Source organism: Palaemon carinicauda, chromosome 8 (genome assembly GCF_036898095.1).
Source record: "Palaemon carinicauda isolate YSFRI2023 chromosome 8, ASM3689809v2, whole genome shotgun sequence".
Classification (NCBI taxonomy): domain Eukaryota; kingdom Metazoa; phylum Arthropoda; class Malacostraca; order Decapoda; family Palaemonidae; genus Palaemon; species Palaemon carinicauda.
This window is the reverse complement of record NC_090732.1, coordinates 124,508,504-124,525,850: the sequence shown is the minus strand read 5'-3', so window position 1 is coordinate 124,525,850 and position 17,347 is coordinate 124,508,504. Positions and strand designations below refer to the sequence as shown.

The 17,347-nt window shown below is 37.5% G+C and overlaps 1 protein-coding gene across 5 annotated transcripts in view; it reads left to right on the top strand.

Annotated features, from left to right (window-relative positions):
* The window catches only part of Rbcn-3B (WD repeat-containing protein Rbcn-3B), a 307,575-nt gene that overhangs the window by 113,555 nt on the left and 176,673 nt on the right, over window positions 1-17,347 (top strand). For 3 of the 5 annotated variants that reach the window (XM_068378881.1, XM_068378882.1, XM_068378880.1), the window contains 2 exons: window positions 2,031-2,168; window positions 5,387-5,455. In XM_068378881.1, coding sequence (XP_068234982.1) covers window positions 2,031-2,168; window positions 5,387-5,455 — 207 coding nt within the window. The remainder of the gene's footprint in view (window positions 1-2,030; window positions 2,169-5,386; window positions 5,456-17,347) is intronic. The other 2 variants (XM_068378884.1, XM_068378883.1) reach the window with 1 other exon arrangement.

Here is a 17,347-nt window from a genome sequence, read left to right as displayed (position 1 = left end):
TTATTCAATTTCGTTTCTGGTATACAGTATAGATATGCATTGTCTTTAGGCAGTTGTCCATATTTTAAAGTAAAAAAAAGTCCGATCTATTATTGATCATATTGAAGGTTAACTCTTAAATAATTCTACATCAATTTCTTAGGAAACCAGGATTTGTTCCTATGCTCAAACAAATATTTTATCATTTAGAAAAGGAATATGTCTTCAGTAGTGCTAGAATGGCCACCCACTTGCTTGTGACTGAATAATTACTTTTGTCTTTGGCAATAAAAGATAGACATACTTTTGTTCACTTTCAAAAGTTAGATCTTGAATTACATTAGTTTTTGATGAGTATTAGTATTTTGCTTCATTTTATTTTTGTGAGTAATCTCGTTTGTAAGTGGAATTGCACTTAAAAGTGTGCATGTGGTGACATGAATTTTGTTTCTAAGAAGATACAAACCTTTGAAACAGCTTGTGCTGTGTACCTTTGTGAAGGGTTGACTGTAAGCAGCCCCATCCCCTTTGGAGTGTTCTCGCTCTTGCAATCAGGAAAACGACCTACTATCTGTAACGATTCTAGCTTTGTAGTATTTTCTCTGCCATTGGAGGGTGGTGCCCCTTTTGGACAGAGTATTGCCCAATAGCGTAAATGATTTTTCGTGCTGGCTTGCCTGCTGTCGACAGTAGTTCCCTGATCACGATCTGTGTGGAGCAGTGTCAGTGACTGTTCCTAGTGCTCCCCTTGTGGCAAAACCTCCAGTTTAGTGGTTTGCGTGCAGCAAAGAGCCTCCTCAGAAGGACCTTGGTCATTATCAGTCACCCAGAGCATGACTCCTCTGTTTACGAAGATTGATTGGCTAGGGGAAGGAGAGTTCACCATCTTCTTCCTCCTCTAGCAGTCTTGTCCCCCTCCACCATGTCTTTGCCAGACACTTCATTGAGAAGACACACTAAAAAGATCGTCAAGTTGTAAGACCTTTCACTGAGGCATAGGTAGCAAGATTGATTACCCTGCTAGCCAAACTGGCGAGAGATGAATGACTCTCTACTGGCCCGTTTGGCCGTCTTGACACTCGAGTAGCCAGGCTGGCTGGACTAACCTAGTATCCAGGCTGACTTAACTTTGATATCCTGACATGAAAAGGGGGAACCTTTCAAGGAGGTCATTGCTGCACAACTGCCAGCCATGGGTCAGTGGCTGAATGACCATGGCACCTTGTTCATGAGCGTAGAACCACAGCTTATTCTCATCCATAATGAACAGAGGGTAGGGTAAATTCCATTTCACTTTAACTGTAGTAAGAAGACTTAATGGCCTACGTGGAAGGTGATTAGGGATGTTAAGAGGTGGATCTGTCAGCTTTTCCTTTTGGGTCAACACAATCACTAATCTTCTTATGCCCTATGGTGTATATTGACCACTCTCTTCAAACAGATCTTTTTATGTCAAAGATTCTTGTCACCAGACAGTATCCTAGCCCATCACCTTAATTTATTTCCAGTTGCTGGGAAGTGGTTAGGAGCCAACAATATGGCACCTCCCTAGGTCAAAGTGGTTGGCCATCCAGGGATGTTATACCAGCCAACTTGGTAATAGGGACTTCTTCCCTCTGAAGGATAAGTTTCTTATTAAAAGATGAGGATTTTGTAGATGTGCATGAACAAAGTATTTTTCCTAACAATACAAACCTGAATCTTTTTAGTTCTACTTCCCACCTCATCCACCCCTCAAGTCCTAGGTGAAGGTCAAAGGGGCTATTTAGTGTGCTAACAGGGGGTGAGGCTTCCCACCACCTGTCAGTAACTACCAATACCTTGTTATAAAATTTCAACAGGTGCATTCATGTAACACTGAAGTCATACTCCAATTAAAGGATTGGGGTTTATATAGTAAGAAAAAATGCACATTACTTTTAAAATTTTGATTTTTTAAATCTTATGGCTTTTAGTATGTAAATGTGTTGTACAAACGGTAGTTTATTTGATTTTAAAATAATTTACATTTGTTTTGATAATAATTAAATAATTACTGTACTATGTTCCAGTACAACTTCTTAGTGACGAATATACGCTTATGTCTCCTGGGACTCTGGAGGCCAATGATTTGATCATGAGTAGCCAGTATCACCGCATGAATGTGCTTACCCATCCTGCTTCACCTGAGGCAGCAAAGAAAATTGCAGGTAAGTGTGTGAATTGATTTTTCTACTGAGCACATGGGTGTTTTCTTTGATCCTTTGAAGAAATGACATTGAATAATTATTGTTTGAAGGTTTAGTTACAATGAAAATTTTCTTTCTCTTCTGTACTGTATTTCAGTAAAATGAGTAAAGGGTTGTATGGTGTATGATTGTTATGCAAAATCATGGTGTTTGTTACAAAAAGATACAATCTTGACAGAATCTGTTTCTTTTATTGTTGGCATCTGTTCATCTTGTCTGTGCTAATTTGATAAGTTTCCCTAAGTCAACATTTGACTTTTATGGTTTTTATGATTGATGATTATGATTGATTGCACAAAAATTCCTGGTTTTTCTTTGAATATAGTTTATGACTAATGGCATGGTGTTCAATATTGAAACTTGTATTACTGTGATACTTGAGACATTGTAATACATTAGGCTATTCTTTTCAGATTAGTGTATAGTATTGTCAGAATTAATGAATATTTTGTAGAAAATAATATACAATTCTGCTTTTATTTGTTTGTTGGCATCATTCATATTTTTTCATTTAGTATTTATAGATTTATTTTATTTGTTTGTTTATTTATTTATTTACTTTTATTTTGTTAATTTAGCCAAAGATTTGTCACAAAGATTTCTTGACATTAAACTGTACTTATAATAATTGATAACATTCTTAACATGGATAGAGCTCTGTCTGTCAGCCACAAAAATGCAGAGCATGAAGTGAATCAATTTGAGGTGGCAGCTCCGAAATTGAAAAAAAAAAATTAGATAAATTTTAAATTCTTCTATAATGCCTTCACTGTTCTTTGCTCTTTGCATGGAGGCAATACTGTATTTATTACTACATAATCCCTTCATCTCCCATTGCCTTGCTTCCTCCCCCGCTTGATTTTCATTTATTTCCTTTGTTTTCTTCCCCCTTGGTCACCCAAACTTCAACATTTTCATGTACAAAAGTTTCATTTAGTTTAAAAGCAACGAATTTGATGTCTTCATGAAACTAAAGTTTAATATCTTAACCCTTTTACCCCCAAAGGACGTACTGGTACGTTTCACAAAACTCATCCTTTTACCCCCATGGACGTACTGTACTGGTACGTCCTTGCAAAAAACTGCTATTTAAATTTTTTTTTTGCATAATTTTGATAATTTTTTGAGAAACTTCAGGCATTTTCCAAGAGAATGAGACCAACCTGACCTCTCTATGACGAAAATTAAGGCTGTTAGAGCAATTTAAACAAAATATGCTGCAAAATGTGCTTGAAAAAAATAATCCCTGGGGGTTAAGGGTTGGAAATTTCCAAATAGCCTGGGGGTAAAAGGGTTAATCACTTTGGGGCATTCTTTTTCTGCATTATAAGTAAATTGGTAGGCTAAGTTTACTTGTTTGTGAACTTTTATTCCACTTTATGACCTCTAAATGAGACTGGTTTGAAAGATTTTTTCTCAGAAGATTTAATGACTTTGTGACAGGTATTCAGATCAATAATTATTTGACTTTCTTTAATAACGGTGAAATTAAAGCATTTTCATAAAGTAGTCTGCAAAAACTTGTTACTTGAATAATTAAAAAATCCTCTTACATAAGTGAATGGGACATACAGTGTAAGTATGTAAGTTCACTTAGTTTTTATCGACATATTAAACTTTATAGATATATTATTTATTGTTATATACTGTATTGGTACTCAAAGTTTCAAACTCTTGAACTAGAGCTATGACAGAACATACTATAAGGTGATGTTTTTTTAGTTTCATTATTTCTGTGCGCAATTTTGTATTCAGGATTGTTTAGTGTTAAGGTTTATATTTTAGTTAATTGTGTAACTAACAATTGTGGAGAATATCTTTTAACAAAAGCTTTCAGAAGACTTTAGTTTTATGATATATTATAACTAATATAGTAATTAATTTTATTATAAAAGGCAGTTTTTTTTATGTGATACCATCTAACTGTTCAAATTTATTTATGGGTTGATTATAAATAAAAACTGATTATGAAAATGGAAAAGGAAGCTAAGAGAAAGCAGTCACAAATGTTGCAATATGGCTATTGCAGAAAAGTTATTGGGGTGAATAAGTTGCTTATTTTACGTATGGGGGTTACAAGAGATGTTCAAGATTGTAGATGAAGTGGGAATTACATTACAAGAGCAAAGGGAGAAGAGACGGAAGAGGAAGATTGTGCTATTGTAAATGGTTAGGCCTTAATACTATTATTACAGGCTTAGCTGTAACCCTATTTGGAAAGCAGTATGCTACAAACCCTAAGGTTCCAATAGGGAAAGCAGTCCAGTTCAGAAAGGAAATATAGGAATAACAATGTAAAATATATCAGGACCAGTAATAGCGTTAGACAAGTAACGAGATGTCAACCTGTTCAATAGAAAAGCAACATGTTAGAACTTCTAAAATTTAGATGAAGGACTGTAGAGTCTGTCTAGTACTTTCTTGCTACATTGGTTTGTGAAGTGAGAGTTTAAGAGAACAGCAAAATGACTAGCCACAGTATGAATGAGAAAGATGTGCGTACAATCATCAATAAAAAAAATCCCATTTACAGAGAGGCAAAGACTTATGATTGGTACATAACACTACTCTGTACAGCTGGAACATTGGCACTGACAAGGAAGATTTGAAAAAAATGTCATAGTGGAGGGCTGAGATTTATGGTCATAGTATGGTGATTATTCCCATATTAGGGGGAAAGATATGGTGGTCAGTGGTTTAGACATATAGGGGATGAATAAAAGTTTGTCAGAAACCCAATGGATATGGTCATGAAAAAAAATAAAGGGAATTCTGTAGCTGGAAACCTAGACTTGATTGGACTAGGTAGAAAGGGTACAGGACAGAAGAGTGAAGAGAGGCCATTTTACATGTAACCCCATAAAGGGAAAAGCAAACACAAAAAGTTTTATGATGTGTTTTGAAATGTTTTTGTGTATGATAATATTTTTGTTAAACCCTTGTGTACCTCAACTTTGTATTTTTTGCTGTTAAGGCAAATTTTTGTCTTCCCCATTAAGACAGTTCTTGAAAGACTTTATTGAATTTGAGGATTTATGTTTTATCTTATGTATACTGTACTGTGAATGAAGCCTGACAGTATTTTGATGTACTAACCTATAATTCAGAGAGATACTTCATACTCTTTTCTTTACTCATGCTGCTTTGGATTCTTCTTGGCAAATTGGTGTGCTATTTAGAATTCTTTGGGAAAGTGAAGGACAAAGCAGGGGAAATGGAGAAAAAAATGAAGGAAAAAGACAAGCATGGTAAGAGTTCGTTATATTCATTAATTTCTTATAAGTTGTCTTAATCCTTTGATTTTAATTTTTAATACCAAATGCTTCTTTTCTCCTTACAGCCCTTCATATTGTGGTGTTATTACATTGTGTGTCTTTATTTTCTATCCTCTACTCTCTCTATAGGAATAATAAAAGGAAACTTTTGATTTCTGTTTGACACTTAGAATACATTATTTCTCATCCATATCAAAAGAAAGAGGTTTTCTCTTTTTGTCAGAAATGTGCTTCCACCTGAAAATCATGCACCCCTGCACTGTTTAACTCACCATAAACATGATTTTTTATTGACACTCATATATATGATTCTTTAACCTTATATCAATATTTTTCCTTTATGTGTGAAAACAGGGAGATTTTCTTATGTATGACCACTAATTATTTAATGTAAGGTGTTTGGTGTTTTTTTTTTTTTTTTTTTTTCATCCTTGTTCTGTTTCTCTGTTCATTCAGACTGTAGAACCCTTCTAGAACCCTTCTTCTAGACATTGTTATATCTGTTGTGTATATGTTATCCTTTTGTGTTGTATTGGTGTATACTTCAAGGCTATCTATTCATTGACGCAAATAGTTTGTGACCATTGTTTCAGGCTTTTTATTTTATGAATGTAAATTTGCTATAATGGAATCATCCCCCATGCAATGTGTAGGAACATTTATTCTTGAAGCTTTTTTTCAGCCATTTTTGTTACTGAATGATTTAAAAGTCGGTTGTATCTTATATGTGTCTCAATGTGTGTGCCTGTGTGTTTTTAAATTTAAAGGGAATATAAGTATAGTAATACTTTGACATACGACCGCCCCAACATACGAGCATTTTGAGATATGAGCAAACCGGCGAGCAAATTTTTGCATTGAGATAACGAGCACACTTACAGATGCTGACGCTAGGTGGCCAAATGCTTGGGAGCTGCTCTCAAGGCCAGCATCACTCATTCCTTTCGCGTGATCTCTGACTACTGTACACATCTCCGAGCATTGCCCGTGTTGTTTGCGTTATTTATGTAGTTTTAACGTATATTTGTAGACAAGTTTCTTAATAAGTGATTGGTTCCAAGCAAGTGAGTGGAAACATTGGCAGTGAGAAGAAAAAGCGCATGATGACGATAAAGGTGAGGCATGAAATTATCGAAAGACGTGAGCTTGGTGTCCGCGTGAGTGAGTTGTCCTGCCATTACAAGAGGAGTACTTCGATGATATGTACTATCCTCAAACAGAAGGATGCTGGTAAGAGCACAAAGCCTTCCAAAGGCCTAACCGTCTTGTCGAAGTTATGGACTGATGTAAATGACGAGATGGAGAGGCTTCTCTTGTTGGGGATTAAGGAGACGCATTTGGTTGGAGATAGTGTGACTGAGACTAGAATTAATAAAAAGGCCAGCGCAATCTACAAAGACGAAACGAAAGGAAGCAGCTGAGAGTAGGGAGGCATTAATGCCAGTGGAGATATTCAAAGCTAGTCGCGGCTGGTTTGATAACTTTAAGAAGCAAACTGGGATCCACTTGGTTGTAAGGCATGGGGAAGCTGCGAGTTCTGTTGTTAAAGCTGTGAAGGAGTACTTAGAATTATTTGCCTCACTTGTTGTTACAGAGGGTTACAGCGCCCTACTAGTTCTCAACTGCAATGAAACTGGTCTTTTCTGGAAGAAGATGCCACCTAGGACATATATCACATGGGCATAAACCCATGAAGGATAGATTGACTCTAGCCTTGTGTGCTGATGTTAGCGGTGACTGCAAGATCAAACCACTGACAGTATACCACTCCAAAAACCCACATGCTTTCAAGAGTCACAAGATCTTGAGTGAAAAGCTTCAAGTCATTGCGAGCAAATTCAAAGGCATGGGTTTCGAGGCATTTCTTCACAGAATGGGTCAATCTGTGCTTCAGTCCGGCAGTCGAGAAGTTTTTGTTAAAGAAAAAGTTGCCATTGAAATGTTTTCTCATCCTAGACATTGCCCCTGGTCACCTTCCTGGTCTTGAAGATGGACATTCTCGATGAATTCAAGTTCATCAAGGTCCTCTATCTTCTGCCCAACGCCACGTCACTCCTCCAGCCCATGGACCAACAGGTTATTTCAAATTTCAAGAAGCTGTACACAAAGTATTTGTTCAAAAAATGATTTGATGTCACAAATGATACTAACCTCACCCTTTGGGAATTTTGGAAGGATCATTTTAATATTGTGCATTGTTTGAAAATTATTGATGAAGCATGGCTGGTTGTAATGCAAAGAACCTTAAATTCAGCTTGGAAAAGTGTAGCCAGATTCTGCCGCTGAAAGGGACTTCAAAAGGTTTGATACACCGCAGCCTGATCCCAAAACTATTGTGTTGGAAGACATTGTGTCTCGGAAAGTTCATGGGACTGGAGGTAGATGAGGCAGATGTGAACGACCTTGTTGAAGAACATGAAGAAGAGCGCACGACGGAGGAGTTTATCGAGCTCCAGATGATGCAACATACGGAGGTGTGGCAAGAGCTCAGTAGCGAGGAGGAGGTGGAACTGGAGGAACTTCTTTTTTCGAGGGAGATTAAGGAAATGTTGACTAAGGGGCAGGATGTTTCTGATTTTGTGGAAAGAGACACCTGGATAAATTGTCCTGTGGTTAGGCTTCAGCTCTTTTCAACGACACTAGCCTGACTCATTTCCACAACATTTTGAAAGGGAGACAGAAACAAACCTCTTGTATAGGTATTTTTTAAAAGGCTTGAAGCAAGTGAAGTGAGAGCGAGGCAAAAAAAACTAAGATAAGAGAAGAATAGTAAAGAAAAATAAAAAATAGAAAAAGATTTAGAAAATAAGATAAGAATAAAATTTTTCTAGAATTAAGTAAGCTAAGTTCAGTTAATTTAAAGTTCTAGTATTACGATACATAGTGTAAGGAACAGTATAAATAGCGTACGTGCACCATCCAATTCTCTCTTTCCTTTCCTCCCTTCTCCTCCACAAACATCGCCATTAGCTGCTACAGTCTGTCTGGAAGGTAGAAGCTCCATGATAAAGCCACATTTTATTGCAGATCACAGTCCAGCAATCATTTATGTAATTTTCTGAGTGTATGTAAAGTATTATAGTAATTAAAAGCATGCTTTTCCATTGTTATATAATTGATTTGGGTGTTTTTTGAGAGGGCGGGAATGGATTCAATTTTTGTTAGTTATTTTATATGGGAAAAATTGACTTGAGATACGATTAAATTGACATACGAGCTTGGTCCTGGAACACCTTTTGCTCGTATGTCAAGGTATGACTGTGCATATTTCATTGTAGTACAGTACAGTATTTCCTTTAGAATTCATCAATAATTGTCTAATTTTATGTTGATAAACATCACTTGGAATTCAGGGTGTGATTTTTATATCGATTGTATAAGACGACCCCCAATTTTCCGGGGTTATATTTACGATTTAAGAGTTGTTTTATATGTGGAAATATACGGTACTTCCGGGTAGGTGCTGCAGTCTCCAAGACCCTCCTTAGTCTTATATAAGGAAATGGATATAAGATTTTACTCTTAATATGAAAATGAAGGCTTGCCGTAAATAAGCACCCAGGTAGTATCGTCTCTATAATTAGTATTGGTAGGTAATAATGTATTATTGGTTACCAGATAGCCTGAACCTGTGGCTTTCCCTTATACACACTAATTTTGTGATTTACGCATTGAAACACTGGCCTTAGAGTAGAGGAGACAATGTTTCTTTGGTATTTGTGTCATATTGGACTCCGAGATCTTGAACTTGGCCATGTAGGCCTGGGTCTTCCAACTCTTCTAGTGCCTTCTGAGGCCAAATTAAATGATTGGTGAACTAATCTCTTGGGAGTGCGAAGAACATGACCAAACTATCTAAATCAACCCCTCACCATGATCTCATCCACATAAGGCTCTCGAGTAATCTCTCATAGTTTCATTTCTTATTCTGTCCTGCAATTTCACTTCCAATAATAAAGTACAGTAATTATGGTACTACATATATTTCGTATATATACAGAATTGTACTGTACAGTATTGTACTGTACAGTACTGTACATGTTGTATTATTTTCCCTTTATTATGGCAGTACGTTCTAATAATTACTTCATTTACAGCTATTAACAGTTAGGTTAGGCATAATAAAAGATTCAAATGTATTTAGCTGTATTACATTGTGGTTATAGCTTTATTATAAAATTTAATGTGTTTTTGTAGAGCTTGGAATGAATTAGGCGATTTACTTTTAAAACTTCCCTCATTATACGAAAAAAATCATGATACGAAAAAAAAATCATGATACGGAAAAAAAATCATGATACGAAAAAAAATCATGATACGAAAAAAAATCATGATACGAAAAAAATCATGATACGAAAGCCACTTCGGCGCAAATCCATTTCGTATCTAGAGGTATTACTTACAGTGAACCCTCGTTTATCGCGGTAGATAGGTTCCAGACGCGGGCGCGATAGGTGAAAATCCGTGAAGTAGTGACATCATATTTACCTATTTATTTAACATGTATATTCGGACTTTTAAAACCTTCCCTTGTACGTAGTACTGTTAACAAACCACCCTTTAATGTACAGAACACTTAATGCATGTACTACAGCACCCTAAACTAAAACAGGCACAAATATTAAAGGCGATTTTATATCATGCGTTTCCTAAACACCTAAAAAGCACGATAAAAAAAGGCAACCAATGTTTTGTTTACGTTCATCTCTGATCATAATGAAGAAACAAACTCATTTAGTGTACAGTACACATATATGTATAGGTTAGTTTTTGCATCGATTATATTGATTATACAGTACTGTATGTTGATTTTTTTATTACCAATGTTTTAGTTTACGTATTTTTCTTAGGACTTCCAAATGAAATGTTTTTCTTTATGACGCCGCCTGAAACGACGGCGTGTACGCTCAGTAAACAACCACGCTCAGAACAAACAAGGCATTTAACGCGCATGATGATAGTGATAAATAATGATACAGTACATACAGTATTTACAGTAAAAGCATTTACAAAATATGTTACCTTACAAATATAAATTATACAGTATTGTACGTAGCAAAGCAGGAAAACAATTTACGAGAGAGAGAGAGAGAGAGAGAGAGAGAGAGAGAGAGAGAGAGAGAGAGAGAGAGATTGTTTTACGTACATAAATGTAAATTTTAAACAAAAAAAATATGATAGGTTACAACATGTAGACTTTTAAAACCTTCCCTTTAACTTAATGCATACAGTACGTACAGTACTAAACTATAAAACAGGCACAAATACAGTTTTAGAATGTACAGTAAGAATATTAAAGTAAAAAATAAAGATTGTTACTGTACTCACCACGAAAGAAGTTGAAGAAAAACTTGAATGGTGATGGCGATGAATTTGCTGCACAGTAGAAATGATGATGATGAAGCTGATGATGTGTTCTACTGTGCAGCCAATGATAGTATTTTACGTCTCTTCAGACGGAGGTGTCTTTTCCTGGGACACCTCTTCAACTTCTTCCTGGGAAACTTCTTCAATTTCTTCCGAAGGCGTACTAGCAGGAGGAACTGGCTCTTTTTTGCGAGGCTGGAAGAACATTGGGATCGGAAGTTGTTGCCGCTGCTTCTTTTTTCGATCCAAGAGCATTTTGTAGGGAGTCATGTCTTCATCGATCTTGTTGCAGAATTGCATCGAGCGAACCATATCCTCGTCCCACTCTTGCAACATTTCTTTCAACTCCTTCGCATGGTTGCAGGCCTTGGCAAGCCGTTCTAATGTTAAGCCCGTTGTTTCGACATTTTCTTGGGTCTCTTCCTGGGTATCACTCTCTTCTTCACTTGCCGATTTCGTCAGGTCTTCGAGGTCTGCGTCAGTTAGTGGCTGGGAATGGCAGTCCAACAACTCGTCGACGTCTTCAGTCGTCATGTCGCCAAACCCGTCACCTCCAATTATGGCAGCCAACTGCACAGATTTCCGTATTGCAGAGTGTTGGATTTCCGACGGAGTAAATCCCTTGTCATCGTAAACAATATCGGGCCACAACTTCTTCCAGCTCGCATTCACGGTTGCAGGTTTCATCTCTTGAAGTGCCTTCTGAATATTCTGCAGGCACGTGGCTATGGTGTACTGCCGCCAGTACGCCTTCAAGTTAAAATCTTCATCCTCGTCATCTTGGGCAGCATCCACACACGCAACGAGGTCCGCCAAGGTGTTCTTCGTGTAGAGGGCCTTGAACGCCCTGATAACCCCCTGGTCCATCGGTTGAATTAATGACGTGGTGTTGGGTGGCAGGAACTCAACCTGAATGCCCTCATGCGACAGGTCAGTTGCGTGTCCACCAGCGTTATCCATAAGGAGAAGGATCTTGAATGGCAAGCCCTTCTCTAAGAGATATTTGCTGACTTGCGGGATAAAACACTGATGGAACCAGTTGGAGGTCAGCATCTTCGTAATCCATGCTTTTTGATTATGCATCCAGTACACGGGAAGGAGATTCTTATTTTTATTTTTCAAAGCGCGAGGATTTTTCGACTTATAAATAAGCCCCGGCTTTAACAAAAATCCAGCAGCATTGCCACACATCACGAGGGTAACGCGATCCTTGAATGCTTTAAAGCCAGAGGCTTTGGCTTCCTCTTTGAACAGGAAAGTTCGCGACGGCATTCTCTTCCAAAACAAGCCAGTCTCATCCATATTAAAGACTTGTTCCGGCTTGTATCCACCTTCGGCGATAATATTCTTGAACGTCTGGTTCACGTAAGTTTCAGCAGCGGCAGTGTCAGTGGAAGCAGACTCCCCATGCAGGGAAACGCTTTTCAGGGCGAAGCGTTTCTGAAACTTCGCGAACCATCCTTTGCTTGCGGAAAAACGTTTCTGAGGCTGGGAATCAGTGGATGTCCCTGGTTGAGGATCATCTGCATCATCATCATCTTCAGCATGGTTGCCGTCGTCGTCTTTAGGTTCCTTTGCAGCAAAATTCTCATATAAGCTCAAAGCCTTTGTTTGGATGGTGTTCGTATCCAACGCTATGTTCTTCTTCCGGCAGTCGGCAATCCACACAGCTAAAGCACCTTCCATGCGTACGATCGTTTTATTACGCGTTGTAACGACTCGCTTCGCTGATCTGCTAAAGGTGATTGCAGCCGTCTTTCTAATGTTCGCCTCGTCCTTCTTGATATAGCGAACAGTAGATTCGTTGATGCCAAAATGGCGGCCGGCGGCCGCGTAACTTCTACCATCTTTTAACATGTCGAGAAGCGTAACCTTCTCAGCTATCGTCATCATCCTTCGGTGGCGTTTAGGCTCACTACCAGCCTTAAGAGAAGCAGAACGCTTGGGAGCCATTACAGTAGGATTTACAGTAACAAAAAGTTCAACTTAAAAAAGTCGCACACAGCACAGATTCACACACTTAAGAACGTCTACTCAGCGATACGCGGTAACAGAGAGTGGACGATCCAGCCCCGCGAGAACTTTGATGCTGCGGGTAGGAGATGCGGGCAAAACACCAATCACAGGCTAGATAACAAAACTTGAGTTCTGATTCGTCATCTATCAGCGCTTGAACCAATCACAACCCGTCTTACAGTACTATGATGCGTTGGTTACCTACTCATAGAAGATGCCCCGCGCATACCGAATGTACATAGATTAAGTAAATACCGTAATAATAATAAATAATGATAATAATACTGTACAGTAGTAATAATAATAATAATGATAATAATAATAACTATAATAATTTTATTAACAACAACAACAATAATAATAATAATAACAATAATAATAATACAGTGAACCCTCGCTACTTCGCGGTTCGACCATCGCGGATTCACCACTTCGCGGATTTTTTCCATAACCCATATATATATATATATATATATATATATATATATATATATATATATATATATATATATATATATATATATACAGTGATACCTCGGTACTCGACCATAATCCGTTCGAGATCCGTGTTCGACCTCCGATTTGTTCGAGTACCGAATTTTTTTTCCCCATAAGAAATAATGGTATATATTCTATTCCGTTCCCAAGCACTCGAACAGGCCCAAAATATTAATAAAACGTGTACCTAAACAACAATAATTATCTAAATGTGTATGAAATTGGTCAGAAAATCCTATAAAACAATTTTAAACCATTTACTGTACTAAAATAAAACAATTTTAAACCATTTTCTGTACTGTAGTGAACATACCTTTGAGCAGCGGTTCGATGGCATACAGGGATGGATGTGGAGAGGATGGAAGGGGGAGGTTACTGCTTGGAAGGAGAGTCCCCTTCCATGATGTGGCGGGGTAGTTCTCCTTCAGGAGTTGTTTCTCTCTCCAATGAAAGGGTGGGCAGATCTATTTCAGGGGTTTCTTCTCTTCTTTGTCTCTTCTTTGGAGGAGAAACAGGCTTTGATGTAGCAGCTTTCTTTTCTTTTGTGAAAAACTGGTCTATTGTTAATTGTTTCTTCCTCCTCTGCAGTATTCTTCGAAAATGATACATGACACTATCATTAAACATATGCACTGCCCGGTTTGCTACTGCAATTTCTGGGTGGTATTTTTCAGCAAAAGCCTGCACATCTGCCCACTTGGAACAAATTTCATTGATGAGAGAACTTGGAACATCCTCCCTTACCTCATCCTCTTCTGAAGATTCCTGCTCCACAATCAGATCCTGCTGCTGTTGTTGTTGCAGGTGCAACAATTCCTCCACAGTCAACTCGGTAGAATGGCTTTCTACAAGCTCATCAATATCATCCTTGTCGACCTCAAGCCCCAAACTCCTGCCCATGACAACAATTTCCTCAACGACATCAGTGTCATCAGAAATTACAGGGGTAGCAGTGCTTGGACCCGCCTCTGGTTGGAAACCTTCAAACTCCCTCTCTGTGACACATGATGGCCACAGCTTACGCCAGGCAGAGTTCAATGTCCTATAGGTCACACCTCGCCAAGCTTGGTCAATCATGTTAACAGAGTTGAGGATGCTGAAGTGTTCCTTCCAGAATTCCTTTAGGGTCAACTTCGTGTCACTGGTCACTTCAAAACACTTTCTGAAAAGGGCCTTGGTATAGAGTTTTTTGAAGTTTGAAATGACCTGTTGGTCCATGGGCTGGAGTATGGGAGTAGTATTGGGGGGCAAGAATTTGATTTTGATAAAGCTGTATTCTTCTTTCAAGTCATCCTCGAGACCTGGAGGATGTGCAGGAGCATTGTCCATAACCAGAAGACATTTCATTGGCAAGCTCTTTTCAATGAGGTAAGCCTTAACCTGGGGGGCAAACACTTCGTTTATCCACTCAGTAAAGAATTGTCTTGTGACCCAAGATTTAGTGTTCGAGCGCCACATAACTGGTAGTGCACTTTTACAAATATTATTTCGTTTGAACACCCGGGGGTTGTCCGAGTGGTACACTAACAAGGGTTTGATCTTGCAATCGCCACTTGCATTTGCACACAGCAACAATGTTAGCCTATCTTTCATTGGCTTGTGACCTGGCATCTTCGTCTCGTCCTTGGTAATGTACGTATTGGCTGGCATTTTCTTCCAAAATAACCCAGTCTCATCACAATTAAAGACTTGTTGTGCGATCAAATTTTGTTCATTTATGTACCGATCGAATTCCCCCACGTATTTATCGGCTGCAATTTGATCCGAACTAGCTGCCTCCCCATGCCTAGTAACACGATGAATACCTGTTCTATTACGAAACTTTTCAAACCAACCCCTGCTCGCTTTAAATGTAAATGAATCACTTTCACTGGTACTCGGACTTTTCTTCACTAATTCTTCATAGATATGCAACGCTTTTTCACAAATGAACGCTTCACTAACACTTTCCCCGGCCAACTGTTTTTCTTTAATAAATATTAAAAGCAACTTTTCCATCTCCTCAATCACTTGTGGCCTTTGCTTAGTTACCGCCGTAACTCCCGTTGCAACATTCGCCTTCTTAATCATTTCTTTATGCTTTAAAAACGTAGAAATGGTCGACTTCGCCATTCCGTATTCTACCGCTAAATCGGACACTCGTACACCATTCTCATATTTCGCTATAATTTCCTTCTTCAACTCGATCGTTGTTCGCACTGTTTTCCTCTTCTCCTTCCCCTTAACACTCATTACTTTCTTGGGACTCATTATGAAAGCTAAAAAAGCAATTAAAAGCACTGAAAATCACTAAATCACAACGAATGCTGATCGCGCGTTGTCTGAGTGACGCTCTCGAGAGAACTGATGCTTCCCGAACAAGCGAGAGTGGCCGAGATGGCGCGATCATCACAAAGCCCATGCGGTCGTCACGTGTTCGGCTGGTCGAGTACCGAATTTTTGGTCGAGCACCGCAGCAAAAATTTCTCGAAAATTTTGGTCGAACTCCGAATTGTTCGAGTATAGAGTCGTTCGACTACCGAGGTATCACTGTATATATATATATATATATATATATATATATATATATATATATATATATATATATATATATATATGTATGCATGTATTTATATATATATATATATATATATATATATATATATATATATATATATATATATATATATATATATATATATATATATATATATATATATATATATATATATATATATATATATATATATATATGTATATATATATATATATATATATATATATATATATATATATATATATATATATATATATATATATATATATATATATATATATATATATATATATATATATATATATATCTAAATTAGGAAGATGTGATGTAGTTCTAAGGGAAAAGTATGGGAAATATGTCTGGGTAATAAGCAAAGCTCTACCTCCAGTTTGTTTCTTCATTATGATCAGAGATAAATGTAAACAAAACATTGTTTGCCATTTTTTATCGTGCTTTTTAGCGTGTTTAGGAAATGCATGATATAAAATCACCTTTAATATTTGTGCCTGTTTTAGTTCAGGGTACTGTAGTACATGCATTAAGTGTTCTGTACATTAAAGGGTAGTTTGTTAACAGTACTACGTACAAGGGAAGGTTTTAAAAGTCTGAATATACATGTTGAATAAATAGGTAAATATGGTGTCAGTACTTCGCGGATTTTCACCTATCGCGGCCGCGACTGGAACCTATCTACCGCGATAAACGAGGGTTCACTGTACAGCTTTACGTACGCTATTTTACGCCTCTCTCTCTCTCTCTCTCTCTCTCTCTCTCTCTCTCTCTCTCTCTCTCTCTCTCTCTCTCTCTCGTACGCTTATTCGAAATGTGATTTTTGCAACAAAGAATATTATTGGATGCAGTACTACGTACGTATACATACAAAAGATTCATGGAAAAGAAGCACATCCATTACAGTACACACCATTCTAATATGGTATGACTGCATCTGATTTGCGTTTCATGTTTTATTTAATTTTACTACGTACTGTATACAGTACTGAATTATCGTATGATCACATTCTCTTTTCGTGTTTTATTTCTTTCTGTGCTGAATTATATATCATATGTAATGCAATGAACAATCAGTAAGAACAGATATTACTAATTACAGTATTAATGGAATTACAGGTAACAAAATATCGTATTTGGTTGTCTTCAGATTTCGCGGTATTTTCGAATTTTCCGGAAAATCCGCGATATGTATATATATATATGGGTTATGGGAAAACCCCGCGAAGTGGTGAATCCGCGATTGTCGAACCGCGAAGTAGCGAGGGTTCACTGTACATCGAAAATTGCCTTACGTGGTATTACTTACATCAAAAATTGCCTTACGTTGGATCTCTTGGTACAAATTAACAACAAAGGTTGGCGTATTAAAGTAACAAATTTTATTGAAATTTTGTTATTGCAGTAAAATCTATGTCAAACAAGTAGCTATCATAGTT